The 23,893-nt window shown below is 39.2% G+C and overlaps 1 protein-coding gene across 2 annotated transcripts in view; it reads right to left on the reverse strand.

Moving 5' to 3' along the window:
* The window catches only part of LOC130906198 (cell adhesion molecule DSCAML1-like), a 148,904-nt gene that overhangs the window by 4,743 nt on the left and 120,268 nt on the right, over window positions 1-23,893 (reverse strand). For both annotated transcript variants that reach the window (XM_057820233.1, XM_057820234.1), the window contains exons 20-32: window positions 21,771-21,910; window positions 16,460-16,613; window positions 15,879-15,996; window positions 11,668-11,831; window positions 11,493-11,591; window positions 7,901-8,089; window positions 7,543-7,830; window positions 5,973-6,128; window positions 5,871-5,901; window positions 5,671-5,789; window positions 5,399-5,551; window positions 4,254-4,454; window positions 1,872-2,183 (exon numbers count right to left, since the gene is read on the reverse strand). In XM_057820233.1, the coding sequence (XP_057676216.1) occupies window positions 1,872-2,183; window positions 4,254-4,454; window positions 5,399-5,551; window positions 5,671-5,789; window positions 5,871-5,901; window positions 5,973-6,128; window positions 7,543-7,830; window positions 7,901-8,089; window positions 11,493-11,591; window positions 11,668-11,831; window positions 15,879-15,996; window positions 16,460-16,613; window positions 21,771-21,910 (2,124 nt within the window). The remainder of the gene's footprint in view (window positions 1-1,871; window positions 2,184-4,253; window positions 4,455-5,398; window positions 5,552-5,670; window positions 5,790-5,870; window positions 5,902-5,972; window positions 6,129-7,542; window positions 7,831-7,900; window positions 8,090-11,492; window positions 11,592-11,667; window positions 11,832-15,878; window positions 15,997-16,459; window positions 16,614-21,770; window positions 21,911-23,893) is intronic.

The following is a 23,893-nucleotide window of genomic DNA, read 5'->3' on the forward strand; positions in this document are numbered from 1 at the left end:
TAAATGCTATATAATGCTAATGTTTACAACAACAAGCTAACTTGCGTGAAAAAAAAGCCAGCTAGCTTAAATGCTATTTAACGCTAATGTTTACAACAACTAGCTAAATTGCATAGTAAAAGTCCGCTAGATTAAATGCTATATAATGCTAATGTTTACCAGATGAAACAATCTGGTGCACACCAAAAACTACTGTATCTGGTAAACATTAGCTTTATATAGCATTTAAGCTAACGGATTTTGCGAAGCAAGTTAGCCAGTTGCAACAATTGGCTAACTTGCATAGCAATAGTCTGCTAGCTTAAATGCTATATAATGCTAATGTTTACAACAATTGGCTAACTTGTGTAAAAAAAAAAAAAAAGTCAGCTAGCTTAAATGCTATTTAACGCTAATGTTTACAACAACTAGCTAACTTGCTTAGCAAAAGTCCGCTAGATTAAATGCTATATAGTGCTAATGTTTACCAGATGAAACAATCTGGTGCGCACCAAAAACTATCTGGTAAACATTAGCTTTATATAGCATTTAAGCTAACGGATTTTGTGAAGCAAGTTAGCCAATTGCAACAATACAACAATTGGCTGACACTCTGCTAGCTTAAATGCTATATAATGCTAATGTTTACAACAATTGGCTAACTTGTGTAAAATAAAAAAAATAAAAAAAGGTCAGCTAGCTTAAATGTTATTTAAATTGTGTTACACTTGTATAGCACTTTCCACCTTTCAAGGCGCTCAAAGCACTTTACACTACATCGCCATCCACCTACTGGTGACGCAGCACCAGGAGCAATGTGGGGTTCAGTATCTTGCTCAAGGATAGTTAGGCGAGTTCATCAGGCCAGAGAATCGAACCCACAACCTCTGGGTTGGGGGACAACTACTCTACCACTGAGCCAGGCCATCCCCAATTATTATTATTTAATGCTAATGTTTACAACAACTGGCTAACTTGCATGGCAAAAGTCCGCTCGTTTAATGGTACATAATGCTAATGTTAAGATTAAACAATCTTGTGCGCACCAGAAACTATCTGGTAAACATTAGCATTATATAGCATTCAAGCCTGCGGATTTTGCTATGCAAGTTAGCCAATTGTCGCATTGTTGCACTTGGCTAACTTGCATAGCAAAAGTCCGCTAGTTTAAATGCTATACATTGCTAATGTTTACAACAATTGGCTAACTTGCATAGCTAAAGTTAGCTGGCTTAAACGCTATATAATGCTAATGGTTACAACAATTGGCTAACTTGCATATCAAAAGTCCGCTCACTAAATGCTATATAATGCTAATGTTTACAATAATTGGCTAACTTGCGTAGCAAAAGTTAGCTAGCTTAAATGCTATATAATGCTAATGTTTACAACAATTAGCTAACTTGGATAGCAAAAGTCCGCTTGCTAAATGCTATATAATGCTAGTGTTTACAACAATTGGCTAAATTGCATGGCAAAAGTCCGCTAGCTTAAAAGCTAATCGTTGCAACAATTGGCTAACTTTTTAAAAACTTTACGATTGGCTAGCTTGCATTGCAAAAGTCCGCTTGCACAAATACCACATAATGCTAATCTTTACCAGATTTTTTTCTGGTGCGCACCAGATTGCTTAAATTTATTTTATTTCTGTCGATGTCCCTTAAGGAGCTCCGTATAAAATTGCATTTTCGGTTTTTGGTTAAAAGGCCAAAAGTTTAGCAGCGAAAAGTCCGAAGACGTCCTATCCATTCTAATAGGGAGAGGCTGGCAGCGATTGAACGGTAGGACGTCTATCGCAGTCTATGGCAGCCAGACTTAATATTTGCAATTCATCGATCAGCTAGTTTTTCAATAAAAACAAAAATTCAAACAAAATTGCCATCTCGACTTACTTTTGTTTGCACGATGAGGAATGGGCACCGCCACATTTTTCCCGCGGTCGTAGTCCTGCGGTTTGGGCGGCGAGGCAGTAAAGCGGCAGATGCCCGGCTCGGACGGCGTGCTGAGCGAGGTCATGCTGTCGGCCGGGTCGTTGGTGCCGGTGGTCATTTGGTCCGAGGAGCTGTCCGAGATGAAACATTCGGTGATGGTGAACTTGGCGTGTTGCAGGTGCTCCTCCAGCTTGGCGTGTTCGTAGGCCCTGGCCAGCTCCTCGTAAGTAGACGAGGCACTCTCCGTAGACACCATGCTGTTACGACCCTTATCTGGATGTGCAAAAAAAAAAAAAATGCTTAGTGCTGTGTAGTAGAAGAGTTGTTCTCAAACATTTGACAACAAGTACCACTTCCGAGGAAACTTGGCTCTCAGAGTACCTGGGAGACACACCAAACATGTGGAAGAAGGTGCTCTGGTCAGATGAAACCAAAATTGAACTTTTTGGCCACAATGCAAAACGATATGTTTGGCGTAAAAGCAACACAGCTCATCATCCTGAACACACCATCCCCACTGTCAAACATGCTGGTGGCAGCATCATGGTTTGGGCCTGCTTTTCTTCAGCAGGGACAGGGAAGATGGTTGAAATTGACGGGAAGATGGATGCAGCCAAATACAGGAACATTCTGGAAGAAAACCTGTTGGTATCTGCACAAGACCTGAGACTGGGACGGAGATTTATCTTCCAACAGGACAATGATCCAAAACATAAAGCCAAATCTACAATGGAATGGTTAAAAAATAAACGTATCCAGGTGTTAGAATGGCCAAGTCAAAGTCCAGACCTGAATCCAATCGAGAATCTATGGAAAGAGCTGAAGACTGCTGTTCACAAACACTCTCCATCCAACCTCACTGAGCTCGAGCTGTTTTGCAAGGAAGAATGGGCAAGAATGTCAGTCTCTCCATGTCCAAAACTGATAGAAATATACCCCAAGCGACTTGCAGCTGTAATTGGAGCAAAAGGTGGCGCTACAAAGTATTAACGCAAGGGGGCCGAATAATATTGCACGCCCCACTTTTCAGTTTTTTATTTGTTAAAAAAGTTTAAACTATCCAATAAATTTTGTTCCACTTCACGATTGTGTCCCACTTGTTGTTGATTCTTGACAAAAAATTAAAATTTTATATCTTTATGTTTGAAGCCTGAAATGTGGCGAAAGGTTGCAAGGTTCAAGGGGGCCGAATACTTTTGCAAGGCACTGTATGCGCGCTTGGACTCGATAATAACGTATGGCGTAGGTCGTCGCCAATCACATTTCTTCCTGGAAATAATTAGCCCCACACTAGAATGACTGAATAACAGACGTCTTTGGACAGGCTTTTTACGGGGAAAAGGAAACCTTACGAGCCAGAAGATGTGCCTACAACCTCAAAGAAAACAAAATTTATGCTACTTCCCCATCACTAAAGACCCACGAACTGCGAAGGAGTGAATTAGTGACCCGTATGTGAATAAATCGAGTGATTCGAGCATGTCTGTGGAACAGGAATATCAGCTTGTAGAGATCGCAAATCACTGCGACTTTAACGTACATTTGAGACAACAACTCTACCGAAGTTCTGGATTAAAGTCATTTCGGAATATCCCGACATCGCTAGGAGCGCGCTGAAAACTGTGCTACAATTTCCAATATCGTGTATTTGTGATGCTAGCTTCTCTCACTCTCCCATCTCGGGACAATCTCATCTCAACGAAACAAACTCAGGCCTCCCACTGATTCAGCGGGTGAGTTGTATTTTTTCCCTGCACTTAACACGACGGGGCTAAAAACAAATGCTATTTTATATTTGCTGTATTTTTCTGCCGCACATTGCCGGTGTTCTGACAAAGTTGGCATGCGCGTAACGTTAAAAAGGACCGCGAATGCAGCGATTCTTAAGTACATACTACAAACTTTCTTTAAAGAAAGGAATATTAACTTACGTTTGCCATGTTAGACGCACACAACAACTGCTAGTAGCCCTCTCACTTAACGACTTCGCCGTGTCGTTTAGCATTAATTTACGCCATTTCCCTGTTGCACATGTATGTTTGTGATGTAAATAGTTTTTTAGCACCATTGGATAACATTGAGAGTCCAACTGAATATAAAATAGGGCTTTTTTTCACCGCCACAAAAGCTTTGGGAGCAAAATTTTATAATGGTGCAAAATTTGACAGGACACCGTGAAAAAAAAAAGACCCAAATCACACCGGTCCGTGGTGCAAAAAAGGTTGGGGACCCCTGCTTTAGGGGCTCCGTAGTAGTGTACTTGATTAATGCACTATATAGGATTGATAAAAAGTTAGTCACTCTTTTGTACCCCACTAGAGGGAGCTAGCTAGTGCTGCTCACCTGTGTCTTGGGAGAGGCTGGCGCTGTAGCTGTCACTTTCAGTGGCGGTGATGGCATGAGAGCCCATGGTCCGCCAGTCCGAGGTGAGAGTTCGCGCCGAGGCCGTCGACTGGCTCTGGCTGGGTCGGCTCAGCGTCCACTGGCTGGAGTATCTGTTTCTCGAGCTGTGAGCTGATTTGATGCTCTTTCTGGAGACGGGATCTGGGAGAAGGTGCGAGTGATTAGAACGTGGATTAACATCTTGGTCTTTTGTTGTTTTTGTCGACGAACAATGTTTTTTCATGACGATGACGGGCTGAAAACTTAAAACATTACGAAGGCTAATTTTCATCTAAGGAGACAAAAATGCACTATAGTTTGTGTCATTTCCTCACAATTTACAATGTGTGATAGTTTCTTATTGTACGTGTTGTACGCTTGCATCATGGCAGCGTTTTGGTCATGTCCCTCATGTGACATGTGCTGTGCCCCCCTCATCCTCACTAGTGTTAGGACGTGTGCTCCAGGCTTGCTTGTTTTGAAACACAGTGTAAGATTTGTTTTTCTTATAGAGTATTGGCAAGAGCAAGGGCGTAGGTCGTGAGATTTTTTTCCAATGTGAAAATGTGCCGTGACTCAGAAAAGGTTGAAATATGATGTATTCTGTCCTCATTAGGGTTAGGGTTAGGGTTTAGGGTTAAAAAAAAAAGTAGTTAAAATTGAGATTTGGCATTTAATATGTGAGGAAATGAGGGAAAATAAAAATTAGGAGATGGAGGTCGGGGTTATTGCTGTTTTTGTTGAATTTTATTTTGAAAATAATTGAAAAAATACAATTTTGAATGAAAATCAGTTTTTGTACGCGTTATAGAAATCACTGTGGTAAAACAGTTTTCTTTGCATTTCAGTAATTTAAGAGGTTTGACCCCCCCCCCCCCCCAAAAAAAAAAAAAGAAAGAAAAAATAAATAAAATTTGTGGCTCTGTGGCGACCTTCACGTCGGGCAGTTCCGGCAAGAAATTCTAGCCACTTTCACCCCTGGGTATGCCTCAACGAAAAATAGACAAGAGACTAAAACACATTTTGAAAACACGAAAGACTAACAAGCACTATTGTCCAAGATACTAAGACGAAAATTTAAAATTCTAGCACAACTTGTAACTTACTCGTGCCCGGACGGATGTCTGACATGTCAATCAAAGGTCCGGAATTTTGGATGAGGGCTTGATGGTGAAGAGACACGCCTGTGCAGAAGTTCTGCGGGTTGACCGATTGGCTGAATTCGGTGTCTGTTACTGGTACCGCAGCCTTGTCCTCTCCTTTAAGACAGACAGAATCTGATGGTTAGCCATGATATTTGCTGAAAAATGACTCACACTACCAATGTTTTTTATCACAACTTTAAGAGGAATCTGGACAGGATTAAAATTACATCTACCTATCTGTTTGATGCCTTCCTTGTCCTCAATCAGCAGCTGAACGCGGGGTATGTCGATGTGGAGACGTGGTCCCTGAGGAGGACCCTTCACTGGAGTGTCGATACTGCGATTGTTCTTGCTGCGATACAAAAAAAACCAAAACCGTAGAGTTTATTGTTACGTTTCAAATTTCCGACTTTTACAAAATAATGATTCTCACCTGATTAGCATCTCAGCAAGGCTCTTCGCATCTGGGAAAAGAGTTCATTGTGAATGGAATTGTTTCAGGTTTTTAAAAAATCTTTTGATTTTATCAACTTACCTCGAAGTCGCTTCAATCTCTTCTCTTTACGTTTCTTGCGAATTATGAAAAGCAAAGCAACGCCGATGGTGACCAGAATAACAGGTGAGCCGATGGAAAACAACTTCTTCACATCATCGCCCTCCCCGCGGGCGGATTTAATGGGAGGAATTGTGCCTGTTGTGGGGAAACAAAAAGGAATTTATGACTGGATGCCAATGAGTTCACTAAAATTGTAGTTATCTTCGTACATTTTGGCTGGGTTCAGACTATAAGCATATCTGATTCCTCGTCAAATCTGATTTTTGGGACTGACTTTTCACACTGTTTTTTAGCAAGTGTCCAAGTCAGACCTGGGTTTGTTCAGACAGAGCCACATTATTGACACACCTAAATAGGGCTGCAACGATTAGTCAATTAACTAAGTAATTCGATTGGAAAGAGCTTCGGATCAAATTTTGCTGCTTCGAGGACCTGTTTGGAGTGGCGTTGTAATGGTTTGTTTTGAAAGTGTCTGCATTTAGTTTTATTGATTTGGGTGGATACACTGTCCTCTAGTGGCAACAGTGAATATGATGTAATTCATTTAACAAGGCTGAATCATGGACTCCACCATCAGTTGACAAAAGATGGCTTTCACTGCGAGAAACTCAAACACACGCTGTGTTCTAACGCCTGCTTTAAGTGGAAATAGGACGAATGTTTTACTGCATACAAGCATCTCAATAGTGATTTGATCGAGGATTCAAGGTAATTATATATTTTTCGCACCACGCATGCACTTTGAAACATTGTGAATAAAGTTAAAAATGGAAAAAATTAGCCTAACTTTAGCTTGAAATATTTACGTAAAATGAATAATAACTGCCCGTTTTTTCCTTTTAACCAAGAGTTTAGCGTGCTTTACATTCATATTTTAAGAGATTTTGCGATTTAAGCATTTATTTATAAGAATTTTCAACTTAAAAAGCTCTGTTTTGTGACAGCCATCCTGTTGGATTTTCTATCTCTACAGAATAGCGGAATTCAACCTAAATAAGTTGTGATTGTATATAGAAAAATGCACATTTTGCTTTTGTTGGGTTAAATTGAGGAACCTAGAAAAATTACCAAGGTAAATGAAAAAGCCCTCAAACCAGTTACAGTACCTTGTTTCTGAACGTGTTGCTAAATCCAAAAACTCCCTCTTTGTGGCAGAGACATTAATACTACCTGCCTGCAAAGCCATGTTGCGGTTAAAGATATTGCTAAAGTCGCCATGTCTGAGAATTCTGAGCTTTTCAAGCCTAACTGTTATAAAAAAAATAATAATAGAGAGACAGAGCTGTTGAAGAAGATTCCTGCCAGGATATTGGCTTTGTGTTCATCTAAGCAAGCTAAGGCTAAGTATACTAAGTTTCACACTGAGTCAGTATAAATATTTAGAAATTATTTTATGATTAAATATACTGTATAGAAAGTAATTTGGGAACATCTTTAGTTTGGGGTTTGCCGCGAGAGTTTTTCCAATGTAAAAACGTGCCCTGACTCAGAAAAGGTTAAAAAACACAGAGATGGAGGACTAGCAGTCGAGACACTATATAGAACTTACTTCCATCATAATCGGTAGTGGCGAACTGCGAGCTCTGGTTGCCACAGCCGGCACTGTTGCAAGCCTTCATTTTAAGCTCATACCAAGTCGCCTCCCGCAGCTCACTGAGGAATAGCTGAGTGGTAGAATTAGCTTTAATGCTCTGCCAAGCCCAGGTGCCTTTGGGCCTGAACTCCAGCATCATATCAGTGATAGGGCAGCCACCGCTGGTCCAACCCTGCAGGTTGAGCCCTGCGTGTGTGGAGTTGATGTGAGTGAGCAGCGGCTGGTCCTTGTTGAATACGGGCTCTGTGAAGAACAAGACATGAGCAGGAGGGTCTACAAAATAATGTTTCTATTACATTCAAGCGGTTCTCACCCCTGCCATGCGTTTTGGCCTCAATAATCTCACTGATGCGCCCTGAGCCCACGCTGTTCTTGGCAGCCAGCTTGACTTTGTACCACGTTCCACAGCGCAGATTGTCCAAGCGGAAGGAACGTTCACTGGAGCTGATGAAAACATCCCTCCACTCCTCGGTGTTGTCCACGGAATACTGCAGCACGAATCCTACGCAATTATATGCACACGTTTAAAGGGAACCTCGGACTTGAAGACCTGTAGGCTCGTTTTACTAAAATATGTTATTAAAAACACATAAAATATTGCCATTGATTTAAAAATCTATAAGATTTAGTTCATGTTTTGACCTTCGGAGGGCGCCATATCTTATGCGCGTAATGGACGCTCGGGGTGATGATGTAGTTGGCCTGGAATGGGAGATTAGCTGTGCTAGTGTAACCCAGTGTTAAATAACCAGGAAATTAATGTTTTATAAAATCGAATTATTTCCGATGCACCTGAATGCACCACTGCGAAATGTACGCCATCTTTTGCTCGCCCACTGACGCCCAGGCATTTGCGAGAGAGAGAGCGGGAACGTTAGTCGTTAGCAAAGCTTCCAGAAGTTTCCACGTAAGTAGTATAAGACAAAATAGCGTTCCCTGATAATTTAAGTTGTTTATTCACAGTTTATTTTGGGCTGAAATGTGTTGGAGACGACTGCGGTACATATTGAGCCAAGGAGATAAAGGTTATAGTAGAAAACCTATCCTGGTGAGTGTTCCCATATATGCTAATGGGCTAGCTGTCGATGTGCGCTAAACAATTTGGATGTATCCACACGAAAAATGATAAAATAAAACCAGCCAGGACAATTGTTATGGACTGTTATGGACAAAAGATTTGTGATTAGAGTTCTGTTATGTCATTTATGTTGAGTTGTGAAAAAAAGAAAAACGTGTTTTTAGCGAACTTTTCAATGCGTTTTTTTCTAGCATTAGCACATGAGCTGTGCTGGGGGGGGGATAATGGTGTTAACTATGTATATTAGAGTCCAATGTATATTTATTTTTTATTTTAGCTAATCCATTACTGGTATGTGTGTTGCATTGTTTGCACCTTGAGTAATGAACCTGCACCTTTTGTGCAAGCTGTTTTTTTTTTTGGATTGATTCACTCGTGGAGAAGAGACTATTTGCTGCGACCTGGACTGAACCCCAACAACGGACGCCACCAGAGGCGTAGGGGAAACATTTACAGAGGAGAACACTGACGTTCCTTGACCACCTACGTTCGTTGAGGGCGGTAGGACAAAAGGATTCATCAGCAGTCCTTGGATTTTTTTTTTTTTAATTCTTGAGATCTCAGATTTTCATTTTTTTTTGGGTCAGGCCTGACACCAGACTAAAAGGGAAAAAAAGCGATCGCAAAAGTTTTTTTCATTGCATTTACTGTTTATAAATTGTCCAAAATCAAATTCAATAATACAGTTGTGTTCCATTACATGTTCTTTTGTCAGTGTGTCTTATGTTGTTGAGTGCCGCTGCCAATCTCCTACGGAACCTAGATTAGTCGAACCCTAAAATTATACCATTTACAACCCAGCCACACGGGTAGAAGGGTTACACTAGCAAGCAAGCGAAGCTAGAATGACGACTGGCATGATTTTGTCACATTCTGCTGCTGGTCAGATTGTTTTGTTACAGAGCTGTGGGATGAGTTTCTGACGTCGTACCTTCATCCAAAAGTGTCTTTAAACCGATCCTAGGCAGGTTGCCAAGATATTGACTTGCTGCCATTTGACAGTTTGTATTTTTGATCCCTTCGTTGCTTGCCTTGGTTTTTGACGTGTCGAGACGTCCAACACATGTGTTTTTATTGAGTCTTTTATTACCTTTTCATTGCCTCAAAATACTTTTTCCATGTGTTTTCCTCTCATACTTTTAAGCCTTGTGTTTTCTTGTGGTAGCTTTAGAGCAGATTGTTGATCTGTTGACCACAGTCACGTAGCGTATTTAAACCAACTTTATTTGAAATCACTACGTTTAAGTATTTTCTTAAAGTGATCCTCTACCTTAAATACATGTAGGCGCTAATGAACCACAATTGTTCTCTTGTACTAAAACATATTGTTAGAAACACATAAAATGTTAAATCAATGGCAATATTTTATAATATTTAGAACACATTTTGACCGATAGTTGGCGCCATGTTTTGCGGGCTCGCAGTGATGACGTAAAGGGGATCTTTCCAAATGTGTCGCGTATACAACAATTGCGTATTGCTGCCTAAACTCGCGAAGTAAAATGCCACGATGTGCTGCTTTTGGATGAAATTTCCAGTCAAATTGAAACAAGGGGAGTGACGTGAGTGGTCAAGGTGGAATTATTATTTTTTGTGAATAAATAAGCATAAGTGGAAGCTTCTCCCGTTTTTGGTCCCTGTATGCACGTATCCTACCTACCACGCGTTACAACTGGCGCACGAACATTTTTCCTGGATCCTTAGTCAAGTAAGGGATCCGACGGTCCCACCGCGGCTGCAATATTGGTTTCGGATCTGTCTATTTATCTTCTGGATTCAACGGTCCCACAGCGGCTTTTCGGATCTGTCTATTTTGTGGATTCGATGGCCTGACATGTTGGGGTAGCTAAGAGTGACACGCTGAAAGTTCGGCAAAAGGCCAAGTGACGTCACGCACTGCGACGTAACAAGAATGGCGACCTATCACTTAAAATAATTTTACAAACTTTGTTAAAACTAAAACATTAGGAGGGGTTTTAATATGAAATTATTATAACTCATACTAATATTTATCTTTTAAGAATTACTTGCCTTAAAGATCGAGGATCACTTTAAGGCATCTTTAGCATGTTCTGTCTATATGCATCTAAACAAAACAAGCTCAAAGCGCACGGTAGTGCATTGGGTGTCAAATTCGCCTCTCAGACGCTTCGCTGGTGTAGCACATTTTCGCAAACACCGGTTTTGTCTCTCGTCTCATCCTGTCTTTCCTGTTCATTTTGCTTTTGCTGCTCGTTTTGAAATATCGACATTGCTGAACAGATGACATGTTTATGTCGCTAGTCATACTCAGGAAACTCGGCAGCGTAGTCAAGTAACGTCACCTTCCTGGGACGTCAAAACACAACGGCGTCCTGCTAGTTAAACTAATTTTACAAGTTGCATAAAAACGACAACATCAAGAGGGGTTTTAATATCAAATTATTTTAAGTCATACTAACGTTTGCCTTTTAAGAATTACAAGTCTTTCTGTATGTGGTTCCCTTTAATCGTACCACGCCAGTCAAAATGGATTGGACGTGGACCACATTAAATGGCAGCTAATAGTAGACGTCCAATCGGTTCGTTCATTCGCTGCCACCCTCCTGCTTCAAATGATATCCAAAAAAACTGTTTTTGTGCAACACTATTGTCCATTTCTGGTTCATCAATCAATGGAAGCCAATGACTTAGGTGCATTGTAGGAAAAAATACTGTTATATCTGTTGACCACCAGGAGGCACAAGTTCCATACATATAAAATGACAAGAATTTATTCACGTCAGATGATCCTATCAAAAAACACATGACACTGGAGTGTAAATAATGTCTCTTGTGGATATGATACCTCTGATGGAACTTCCACCGTTGTCCCCTGGGATCCAAGCTAGGGTGATGGAGGAGGTGGAGGTGGTGGAGACAGTGAGGCGGGGCTGGTCTGGAGGAACTGAATAGAAGCACATAGGCAGAAAGTGAATGGAGAATATACATCACATTTGGGCTTGACTCCTCATTTCCCTTACCTTGCACCACCAGATTGACAATGATGGTGTCAAATCCGAGGGTGTTGGTGGCCGTGCACGTGTAGTAGCCAGAATCTTCCGCTTTGACTGAGCGCAAAACTAGCGTGCCGTTGGATAAAATCTGCCGCTGACTGTCAGCTGTCACCGGAATGGCCGCGTCCTCGCTGACAAATGACATGGATGTTACAGACGTTAACCTCATCTGCAAGGCTTAGGAATGAATTCCGTCAAGGATATGATGGCGTCATCGCCAAAGGGGATTCTCCCATTAAATTGAGGGAATTGAACAATCGGCGGCAATGAATTTATTGGCTGCCACGGACAGTGAAACATTTTTGAGTAAACTATGACTATTAGTGTAACTGAATTACAGGTTTTCAAAGCAAAAGCAGATGTATGCAAATAGAATATTTACTGCTTTTTTAGTTTTTTTGCCAAAAAATTAAAAGAAAGAGGAAATATTGACTTTTACGGCGCCCCTAAAGGAACATCGACAGAAATAATATAAATTTAAGCAATCTGATGTGCACCGGATTATTTCTAGCAAACTAGTAAACATGAGCATTACGTAGCATTTAAGCTAGCGGACTTTTGCTATGCAAGTTAGCCAATTGTTGTAAACATTAGCATTATAGAGCATTCAAGCTAGGAAACTTTTGCTATGCAAGTTAGCCAATAGCGTACCGCACGAATGCTATTTTTAGACCGTACTTCGCCATCTTAACCTAGAAGTGGGTCAACATAGACACGCCCTCGCATACAAACTATGTTATTACTGCTTGTTTTCTGCTGGTAATCTATCAAAAAAAGAACATGCCGAGTAAACACTGCTGTTTTAGAACTTGTAGAAACAACTCTAGAAATTATGACATATGAAGGATGTTTTCTCCATACGTTTCCCGAAGCTAAAAAAAAAAATGGATATGTATGTATACATACAGTAGGGAGAACAAGTATTTGATACTTGTTCTCCCCACTGTACATATGTATAATTACAAGTACATGACAAGTCCTGTTTTTACAGATGACCACATCAGGCGTCAACAAAGCCATTGTCATCATTCAAAATGAAATTTTTATTACATAATTAACATTCTTAAGATCATTGAGACCCTACGAGGTAGATCTTGCATTAAGCCACAGTCTGAAGGAGATTGACAGTCATGTTTAGCGTCTTCCATCTTCTAGTAATTCCTCCAACGGTGGATCTTATATCACCAAACTGCTTGGCAATTGCCCCAAAGCTCTTTGTAGAGGTCTACAATTCTGTCTCTGTTGTCTTGGTATAAGGAGTGGACAGGTGTTTATATATGCAGCTAACCGTCTCAAACAGGTCAAAAAGTCAGACTTAAAAAGTCCACCTCCACTCCACTTATTTAGGTGAATAAGTGGAGTGGAGGTGGACTTTTTAAAGGTGACGAATGGGTCTTTGAGGCTCACAATTCTAGCTATTAGATAGGTGTTCAAATATTTATTTGCAGCAGTATAATACAAATAAATTGTTGAAAAATTGTACACTGTGATTTCTGTTTTTTTTTTTTTTTTTTTTTTTTTTTAGATGTCTCTCACAGTTGACAAGCACATACGATGAAAATTTCAAACCCGCCAATCATTTCAAAGTGGGAGAACTTGCAAAATCGCAGGGTGTTAAACAGTGTTGTTAATAAAGGTGTTAGAGTATAACGGAGTTACTAACGGCATTATTTTTTTCAGTAGTGAATAATCTAATTAATTTCTTTTCTCATCTTGGCAACGCCGTTACCGTTACTGAGGATGGAAAGGCGTGCGTTACTATATCGGTTGAAAAGTCTGAGGGAGACGGACTCACCGAGACGACAGAGCAGAGCAGGAGTGGGGAGGAGGCAAAAAAGTTATGACGCCGAGCAGCAAACGCGATGCTAGGTGGCTGCAATAATACCTGACTGTAGCCGATAGCCTACAAACTACGCCCACATGATATGGTAGACACGGTAGATATCATATATATATATATATATATATATACACTGTATATGTATAGAGAGAGAGAGAGAGAACTAGATGCGAAATGACAGACTCTGCGGCGTGAGCAACATGTACAGTATAGGAACTAGATGCGTTAGTAAACAGCCGCCATCTTAAAGCGGTAGACTTGTTAGGAAGGCTCTGTTGTAGAGAACCTTCCAAGCGAACCTAAGTAACTTTTTATCTAAAATACTCCTAAATCTTGACTTGAATCTATCTTTAAATGATGAAACAGTTTTAAAACTTCCACATGTCAAAAGTAGACAGAAGGGAACTAATGCAATAATGGGAGCAATTTCAACAACTTTTAACGGTTGATTCAGGGTAAAAGAATTGGGCTAGGGCCAATTGTCCCAAAAATCTTTTAAACTTCACAAAATGTGACCTATGTTTTTTTTTTTCTTAAAAAAAAACAAAACAAAAAAAAACATGAAAATGATCACCAGTTACTTTGTCAAGTAACTAATCACTCTTACATTCAGGTAACTGAGTTACTAACGCAATTATTTTTTTGGGAGAAGTAATTTGTAACTATAATTAATTACTTTTTTAAAGTAAGATTAACAACACTGGTGTTAAAATACCGTATTGGCCCGAATATAAGACTGTTTTTTGCATTGAAGTAAGACTGAAAAAGTGGGAGTCGTCTTATATTCGGGGTCTAAACGTTATACCCATTCACGACGCTAGATGGCGCCAGATATCATTGAAGCGATGTTCTGTCATGACAGATCTCAGCTACTCTCAAGCTTAACCAGTTTGCATTATTTTATTGCAATGTTTTTCTTTATTCAGATTTGATTCAAGACTACAGTTAGTTAGACCTCACTTTGATGGTTAATTCAGTCATTGCAATTTGTTATAAAACAACAGATTGGTTTATTTACATTTCAAAAACCAGAAGCCAATCATTTACGAATGTGATTGCACTTTAGTTTACAGATTTAAATGTTCAGGTATTAAGATTTGAATGAGGCAAAATAACATGCTTTTTCTCTCAAATATATTGTTATAATCATTTGTTTCGGATGTACTGTAATTAGTTTCTGTATAAAAATCAATTTGGTGTTCAAAAATATAATAATAATACATACGCATACGTTTCTTCAACACAATGTGGCCGTGTCAATAAAAAAAAAAAAAATCGGTTTATATTAGGGCTGTCAAAATTATCGCGTTAACGGGCGGTAATTAATTTTTAAAATTAATCACGTTAAAATATTTGACGCAATTAACGCACATGCCCCGCTCAAACAGATTAAAATGACAGTGCAGTGCAATGCCAACTTGTTACTTGGGTTTTTGGGAGTTTTGTCGCCCTCTGCTGGCGCTTGGATGCGACTGATTTTATGGGCTTAAGCACCCATGAGCATTTTGTTATTATTGACAACAATGGCGGGATACTAGTTTATTTTTTGATTGAAAATTTTACAAATTTTATTAAAACACAAACATTAAAAGGGGTTTTAATATAAAATTTCTATAACTTGTACTAACATTTATCTTTTAATAACTACAAGTCTTTCTATCCATGGATCGCTTTAACAGAATGTTAATAATGTTTATGCCATGTTGTTGATTTATTGTTATAATAAACAAATACAGTACTTATGTACCGTATGTTGAATGTATATATCCATCTTGTGTCTTATCTTTCCATTCCAACAATAATTTATAGAAAACTATGGCATATTATATAGATGGTTTGAATTGCGATTAATTACGATTAATTCATTTTTAAGCTGTAATTAACTCGATTAAAATTTTAATCGTTTGACAGCCCTAATATATATATATATACATGTATAATATTATTATTATTTATTATTAAAAAGTATTTTTTTCAAACTTGAGTCCTAAAAAAGAGGGGGTCGTCTTATAATCAGGGCAGTCTATTCAGGCCAATACGGTACTTATTTTCCTCACTGTAACTAGTTTTGAGGAGGTGTGTTTTTGTAGTGTAATATTTACTGTTTTGTAGATTGAATTATTGCTGCCAATACCATCAATGGTAGTCAATTAGTTAAAAGTTCAGTTCAAAAGGTCTATTTTCAAAACTGCTTATCCTTGTCAGGGTCTTAGGGTGCTGAAGTCTACCCCAGATGACCTCTGGTGAAATGCGAATTACATTCTAAACTGCTCGCTAGTCCGTTGGAGGGCACAATCTGAAAATTCCCATTTGTTTTGATTATAAAGAATCAACAAACCTGTCTTTTGTCCATTTGATGGTTGGCGCCGGCTCCCCCACGGATTTGCAGGGCAGCCTTACTTCCTTCATCCAGGGCGTGGTCACAGTTCCCCCAAAGGACAAGATTTTGGCCGGGACTGCGGCGAAGGACACAAAGACATCACACACAGTGTTTGACACATACACCCAAACAGGGTGTCTTAACCCCCCCATCTTTTGTGAGAGATATCACTGGCCTAGTTTGTCTGAGAGCGTGGCCTTTATTCCCAGACGAGACCCTCAGCTGACCTCATAGATTCTCTAGTCTATCTTCACCCCATAGATCCTCCCTCTATTGATTCCTGCCTGCTCCCTGTCTCCCCAAGGGTCATTTTACTATGGACTAGACGGGCCTTGTTCATCAGCACGTAATTAACAACAACATTTCTGGCAACATAGCCGGCACTCAATCAATACTACAGCTGTCAATCAATAGCGGCGAGCGAGGAGGAGGGCAAGCGATGAAAGTGATGTGTGAACAGGAGATCATGTTGCTGTTTAATAGCCATTCTGAAGGCGCTCCGGCTCGTAAGCTTTACGAGGCTCGCCTTTACGACCCACCTTTTCCGGCCGGCTCCACGATGACCTTTGAGCTCATGTTGCCCCGGCCGGCAGTCGTCACGGCGGCGGCCCAGATGTGGTATTGTTTGCCTCGGCTCAGGTGCGTGATGTGGTAGAACAGCATCTCCGGGTTGGCCTCGTACTCACTCGGAGCCTGAGATACAATCTTTGGTTAGAGGATTACAGGCCAAAGTCTCGTTCACCGTGCCCTGTCATATCCTAGTTCAGAGGTTTTCAACCAGTGTGCTGTGAGAAAACATCAGGTGTGTCGCGAGAAATTATCCAATGTTGCATTTTTTCTTGACCGCAGATATATCTAAGCTAGTCAACCTAATATCCCCGCGAATTTATTTCTTAAATATATAGCTAGTGCTTCAACGATTAATCGATTAACTCGAGTATTCGATTAGAAAAAAATATTCGAATTCAATTTTGTTGCTTCGAGTATTCGTTAAGTTTAGTAATGGTTTATTTTGAAAGTGTTAGCATTAAGTTTTATTGATTAGTGTGGATTCACTGCCCTCTGGTCTGCCTCATTTCGCATGGCTGAATCCAACTGCTCCCTGTTAAGACCAACATACTGTAAGCTAAGTTTTTGTTTTAGTTTATAGGTATATTTGGCCGTTTTTGTGGGAATATGTGTCTGAATCATTGCATTGAGAATTGTAAAAAAAAAAAAAAAAAAAAAAACGTCCGCATTTTATAGCATTTAAGCTAGCGGGTTTTGTTATATAAGTTAGCCAATTACTATTTTATTGTACTTAGATCCTCATTTATTTATTTTTTATACTGTTTGAGGCTCAGCTCAGGTATTTTAATTTTTCATGTTCCTTATCCGATGACTCAATTATTCAAACAAACTAGTTCATCGATTAATCGACTGGTAAAATAATCGATAGCTGCAGCCCTATATATAGCTTTCACATGCATTTTTTTGAGTTTCAAATTTATTTTTGCAAACACATTTTTTATTTGATTGAAGCGACTTTTTTTTGGATTGAAAATATATATTTTGACTGAAGCAACTTTTTTCTTTTAAATTGAATAATAAAGACACAAATCTACCTCCATATGGCTCCGCCCACGGGATACAATTTTTGACTGGAGTAACTACATTGGCACGACATCGGCAGGCGTACCATATTCAATGGTTGACGATCTTGGCGAAAAGTATTGCCTAAGCAGCCAGAATTCCCCTCAAGAATTATGGGAAACAAAAAACGCTCTTTGTCAACTTATTATTATAAATATTCTTGTCAGTTAATTTTATTGCTGAAACTGCGTTTCGGGGTCATCAACATGTGGTGCCCCCCCTGCCCCAAAAGTCAAACTCTGCCTATGCTAACTACACATAAAATGTCAGACATTGTCAACATGTGACGGAAACTATTGCTTATAATCGTCTCAACGAAATCTGGCATCCGTCTCGTGATGTCTTACTCTCCCAAAACACGTTTTTAGCTCGTTATCGTCATCATCATGAAAAAAAAAAAATGTTCGCTGCCGAAATATTTTCGTTATCGTCATCGTTGACGAAAACAACACTGATGATAAAATGTTTGTGAACTGAATTACCGTAATTTCCCGAATATAACGCGCACTTTTTTTCCCCAAAATCAACTTGTAAAATCATGGTGCGCATTATAAATGGGTACATGGATGGAGACAGAAATATATATATATATATATATATTAGGGCTGTCAAACGATTAAAATTTTTAATCGAGTTAATTACAGCTTAAAAATTAATTAATCGTAATTAATCGCAATTAATCGCAATTCAAACCATCTATAAAATATGCCATATTTTACTGCAAATTATTGTTGGAACGGAAAGATAAGACAAGATGGATATATACATTCAACATACGGTACATAAGGACTGTATTTGTTTATTATAACAATAAATCAACAAGATGGCATTAACATTATTAACATTCTGTTAAAGTGATCCATGAATAGAAAGACTTGTAGTTCTTAAAAGATGAATATTAGTACAAGTTATAGAAATGTTATATTAAAACGCCTCTTAATGTTTTCGTTTTAATAAAATTTGTAAAATTTTCAATCAAAAAATAAACTAGTAGCCCTATTCTGTCCTCAATGTGTGTGAGTACACAAATTGACAGATAGCGAACATAAGTTCCAAAAAGAAATCAGATGGTGTGGCAAAGTTGCATGGGCTTTACTGAAGTCATCTCTTTTTGACAGGAGCACGTTTCTTGTATTTTTGTAAAACTGAAAATAACAAGGCAATGTGTCAATAACTTGCATAAATCACAAAATAACATAAAATGTACACACACGTGTCCATTTGAGCAGTAGCACTAGCCAATTAGCTCACAAGCATCTAACAATGTAACTGCATTTCACCATATATGTGAACAAATTCAAATACACATCATCAATAACTATGTAATGCTCATGAATATAAACAAAGGAAGAATATAACTCACAAGCGATGCATGTATTAGACACAAACAGTGTGATGGGGCTATGACAACTGCCACTAAATACTGGATGCGGACGTTAGCTGGTCTGAATAGCACTGTCTATTAATGTGAGTTCGCGTCGACATATAATCACGTCAGAAAAGCGCGCCGAAACCCAAATAATCAGCTGCACTGAATCGCCAGCAGAGGGCGACATTACGCCACATAACATATGCAAGTCACACCCAAGCGCCAGCAGAGGGCGGAAAAACTCCATAAAACACAATTAACAAGTTGGCCTTTCACTGTACTGACATTTAAATCTCTCTGAGCGGGCCTAGTGCGTTAATTGCGTCAAATATTTTAACGTGATTAATTTAAAAAATTAATTAACGGCAGTTAACGCGATAATTTTGACAGCCGTAGCATATATATATATATATATATATATATATATATATATATATATATATATATATATATATATATATATATATATATATACACACACATATACATACACATGTATATATGTATATATGTATATGTGTGTGTATATAAACTAGGGTTGTCAAACGATTAAAAATTTTAATAGAGTTAATTACAGCTTAAAAATTAATTAATCGTAATTAATCACAATTCAAACCATCTATAAAATATGCCATATTTTTCTGTAAATTATTGTTGGAATGGAAAGATAAGACACAAGACGGATATCTACATTCAACATACGGTACATAAGTACTGTATTTGTTTATTATAACAATAAATCAACAAGATGGCAATATCATCATCATCATCACATTATTAACATTCTCTTAAAGCAATCCATGGATAGAAAAACTTGTAGTTCTTAAAAAAATATATATATTAAAACCCCTCTTCATGTTTTCGTTTTATTAAAATTTGTAAATTTTAGAAAGACCTGTGACTTTGTATATTGTGACTAAATATTGCCATCGTGTTTGAGCTTTCAGTAAATGATACTGTAGCCATTGTCAAATGCATGATGGGAAGTGGAACCATGACTGTGCGTAGTGCTACCAATTCATATATCTTCTCTGCGTTGGCAAATAACATAAGGTGTTAAGAAAAAGAGCAAGTGCTACCTTGCTTCCCCACATTGCTTGCCATGATATTTCTTATCGTAGGGAGAGGGATTGTAAGGCTTTAGCCAATTAAAAAAAGGCTCCAGGCTGCCAAATTTCACTCTTTTCATTTTATGCTGCCTTTTATCTCTCTATATAGGTAAAACGGCGCTATTACAAATTGAGCGCGACAATGCATGAGTGGGTCGTGCAGCGCATGCATTAATTGCGTTAAATATTTTAACGTGATACATTTATAAAAAAGTTAATTACTGCCGTTATTGGGATAAATTTGATAACCATACCTTAAGCCTAAACTAAAGACTCTGGGTGAGTGTAACATATTATGTCTGTAACGTTAAATACAATTAGAAAACGATTAAAAAAATATATATATATATTAAAAAAGGGGAAGGCCGATATTTTTTTGCCGATTCCGATACTTTGAAAATGACGTGATCGGGACATCTCTCGTCATCGGTATCGGTTGAAAAATTCATTATCGTGCATCACTAGTTATGGTAATGTTTTGAACTACCAATATGCTATGCTTGTGCTGTGTTTCACCAGTCAGTAAAATGACATTTCTGTATCTGTCTCTGTTTTCATGTATTCTATTTATTGGTACTAAAATTAGGGTGCGCGTTATAAACGGGTACAATAATTTCCCCTAGATTTTACAAGTAAATTTGGGGCGCGCGTTATACACGGGTGCCCCTTATATTCGGGACATTACAGTAGTTTGTACTAAAACAATAGAAGCAGGCGTGTTTACAATTATCGATTAGCATGTTAGCGAAAATTGCATTTCCCTTCAGTAACTTTGAACACACCTTTTTGGAGTTTTGGCAGAATTAAAATCAATTGACTCATTGCCATTGACGGTGAGAGATGTTCAGACACAACTAAATGTGATTAAAAGGTTACATTTCCAACATAAAGTATTATTCCCTACACACTCGTACGGCAATGCGCACAAAATACTGCATTGTGTCAAGTCAATCTCCTGCTCTGTCTCTTTAATCTGTTGGTGTTCATCTTCAGCGCGATGAAAATTTGCTTTCCCCTCTTTTCCCTCTCTGTCTAAATCAGTATGAGGATGGAGGGAGGACGTGTTTAAAGGGGGTGCGAACATTCCACCAGAATAGCGGCCGTGTTGTGGTGATCCAGGGAGTGATACGGAGAGATAATGAAAAGACGGACAAAAGCACTCTCATCTCGATGTGACTGATACCCTCCCCTGCTCCTCCCTTCTCCCCTGCCCGTCTGTCACTCTCCCCCCATTTCCCCTCGGTCTCTGCCTACCTCTAATGGTGTCTTTCTTTCAGCCTCCCTCCCTCTCACCCTCCCTTCTCGTCTCCCAGCCCGCGCTCATTTACATTGCGCTCGTGCCCAGAAATTGAGGAGCGTTTCTGAATAACAACAAAGTGTGAGATATCAAAATTCACCGTGTGATGCGTGCGCACGTGATCGAACCAAAAGTGAAATGCCACACTTGGTGTATAAATAGCAAATGGCTGAATTGTGATGTCTGTGTGCCTCTGTGATGCGGCAGTGTGCATGTGTGAGCTTGTTCTCGGCCTCATTTGCATATCTACGTCTCATCACGTTGCCAAGACAACCTCATCTGTTCATCTGGGAAGGCAGGAAATAAGGCGACGGGCGCAAACAGTCAAGAGTGACAAAAAGACACGTATACAAACACGCCCGCACGATGACACGATTCAAGCCGTGATTAGTTTAGTAGCGAGCTTGCAAATTTTCCATATTGTTTTCCTGTGAGTCGCTTACCGGCTGTCCAGAGCCTGGACTGGAGCAGTAAATGGTGTACTTGCGGATGACACCATTTGGTTTGTGGGGAGGCAACCAGGACACCACCACGCTACTAAGAGACGACGGAACTGCCTTGATGCCAGCCGGTGGACCGGGAACTAGGAAAAAATATAGCAGAGCCAAGCGTTAACCCTTTTAGAGACAGTGCATGTCACAGCAGCGGACAGCTATTGAAAATTTGACCCTTTAACCCTTGTTAGAGCAAGTGACCATTTTTGTTCGTTCATTAATTATATATGGCGGAAAACACTCAGGTGACTTGAAGTTCCGCTCTGAGACCCCAAATTCAGCCAAATTTAAAAACTGTCCGATATGCAAGTGTGATACATCATTGGAAAGCTTAAAAATTCAATTTTCTGGGGAGAGAAACATATTGAACAGGAGGGAATTTAAAAAAAAAAAAGTTTTTTAATTATAAAACAGCAAAACCCTATCTTACGGTGTCCGAGAGGTGTCAGGCAAAATGCAAAGTCCAAACACTTTGCAAATAGAAAAAGCACGAACCCCAATTGCAAACGCTTTGCAAAACACAAAAAGCACGAATGCAAACTGACACAACACGATCCCCAATTTCTAAAGCGCGATCCCAAATTAGCAAAAGCACAAACCCCAATTGCCACAACACGGCAGCAAATGGCTCGCAGCACGACCGCAAAAGGCTCGCAAGACAATTGCAAAGACGATGACCCAGAAGTTAAAAAAAATAAATAAATAAAAAAGATGACACTTTGTATATTGCTATATGTGCTTTGTGACCATCTCTACGGGCCCCCGTAAAGTCCCCCCCCCATCAGACGCAAACTTATATGATAATGATGTTAACCGTTTGTGCTGCAATGGTTTTGTAAATACAGTATAATGATTTCATTGAGATATTAATTACGAGTTGGGACGTCACTCGTAGCTTTTTCTTAGCTTAGCTCCCGCAGCTAATGGAGCGTAATATAGGGTGGCCAAACGTCCTCTCTTGCCCGGACATGTCCACCTTTCACGTCGTGTCCTCGACATCCGGCCGGGTTTTATAAATTCATGAAAATATCCGGTTTTTATGATTTTTCACGGGACCAATTTGAAGAGAATCCCTCCGGCCGCTGGGGGGCAGCGCTTGCCTGCGTCGTCGTGGCTCCTACTAGTAGAGGCGGGAGAAGGAGTACAGTTTACCCCTTGTATTATGGGGCATTACCGCCATCTAGTGGGTTGACGGTTTGGCAAGAAAACAGGCAGTTACAGACTACAATAAGGAGTAGTTATAAGAGACATTTATAGTGCTCCGTACACCTTTCTGTAAGTTTATCTTCTGTTAATGTCGCTCATGTGTCTTCTGTTATATACTATACAATATATGGGTACAAAGAGACGCAGTATGTTGTATTAGTCTTGTATTAATCTGCATTTGTGTATTTGGTTGAATGTTAGTTTTATATTCTAAGTGGGAGCGCCTGCACAGTTGTTCAGTTTTTTATGATAAATACGTATATAATGGCAACTGTTGACTTCTCTCGGAGTTTTGTACTGGCGTGATCTGTAAAATCCCGTTTGGTGTCGCATCGTTGTGCTACAGATGATTGTAAACTTATATAGCAAAGTTTGATTTTGCCTCGTCTCCCGGTACTCGCTAAAAGGGTCGCTATCAGTGAGCTAACTAAGCTTCACTACGCATTATGGGAAACGTAGTTTTGAACTGCTGCGTTAGGAAACATGCCGGTAGAATAGTTTGTCAGTTTATTTTAGTTATTGTTTGCGTGCAATCTAGAACATTGGATGAGAATAAAAATTGAGTGGGAATAACAATTTCTTAATGACAATTGTCGAGATAATAATTTATAAAAATATTTATGTGGCACAAGCCTACTGTGTGTCTGTATTGACTGTACTATATTTCCACGGGTCTGCATATTTTTTTGGTCATTATTTAATTATTTTTTTGCGTTTTTTGTTGTTGTTGTTGTTTGATTATGTTTTGGTAAAAATAAAGCCTGTTGAGCAAAAAAAAAAAAAAATTAACATATAGTATATAATATATACTATTTGGCTTTTTTTTTTTTTTTTTTTTTTTTAAATAAAACGGAATTTTTCTGTCC

Source organism: Corythoichthys intestinalis, chromosome 18 (assembly GCF_030265065.1).
Source record: "Corythoichthys intestinalis isolate RoL2023-P3 chromosome 18, ASM3026506v1, whole genome shotgun sequence".
NCBI lineage: Eukaryota > Metazoa > Chordata > Actinopteri > Syngnathiformes > Syngnathidae > Corythoichthys > Corythoichthys intestinalis.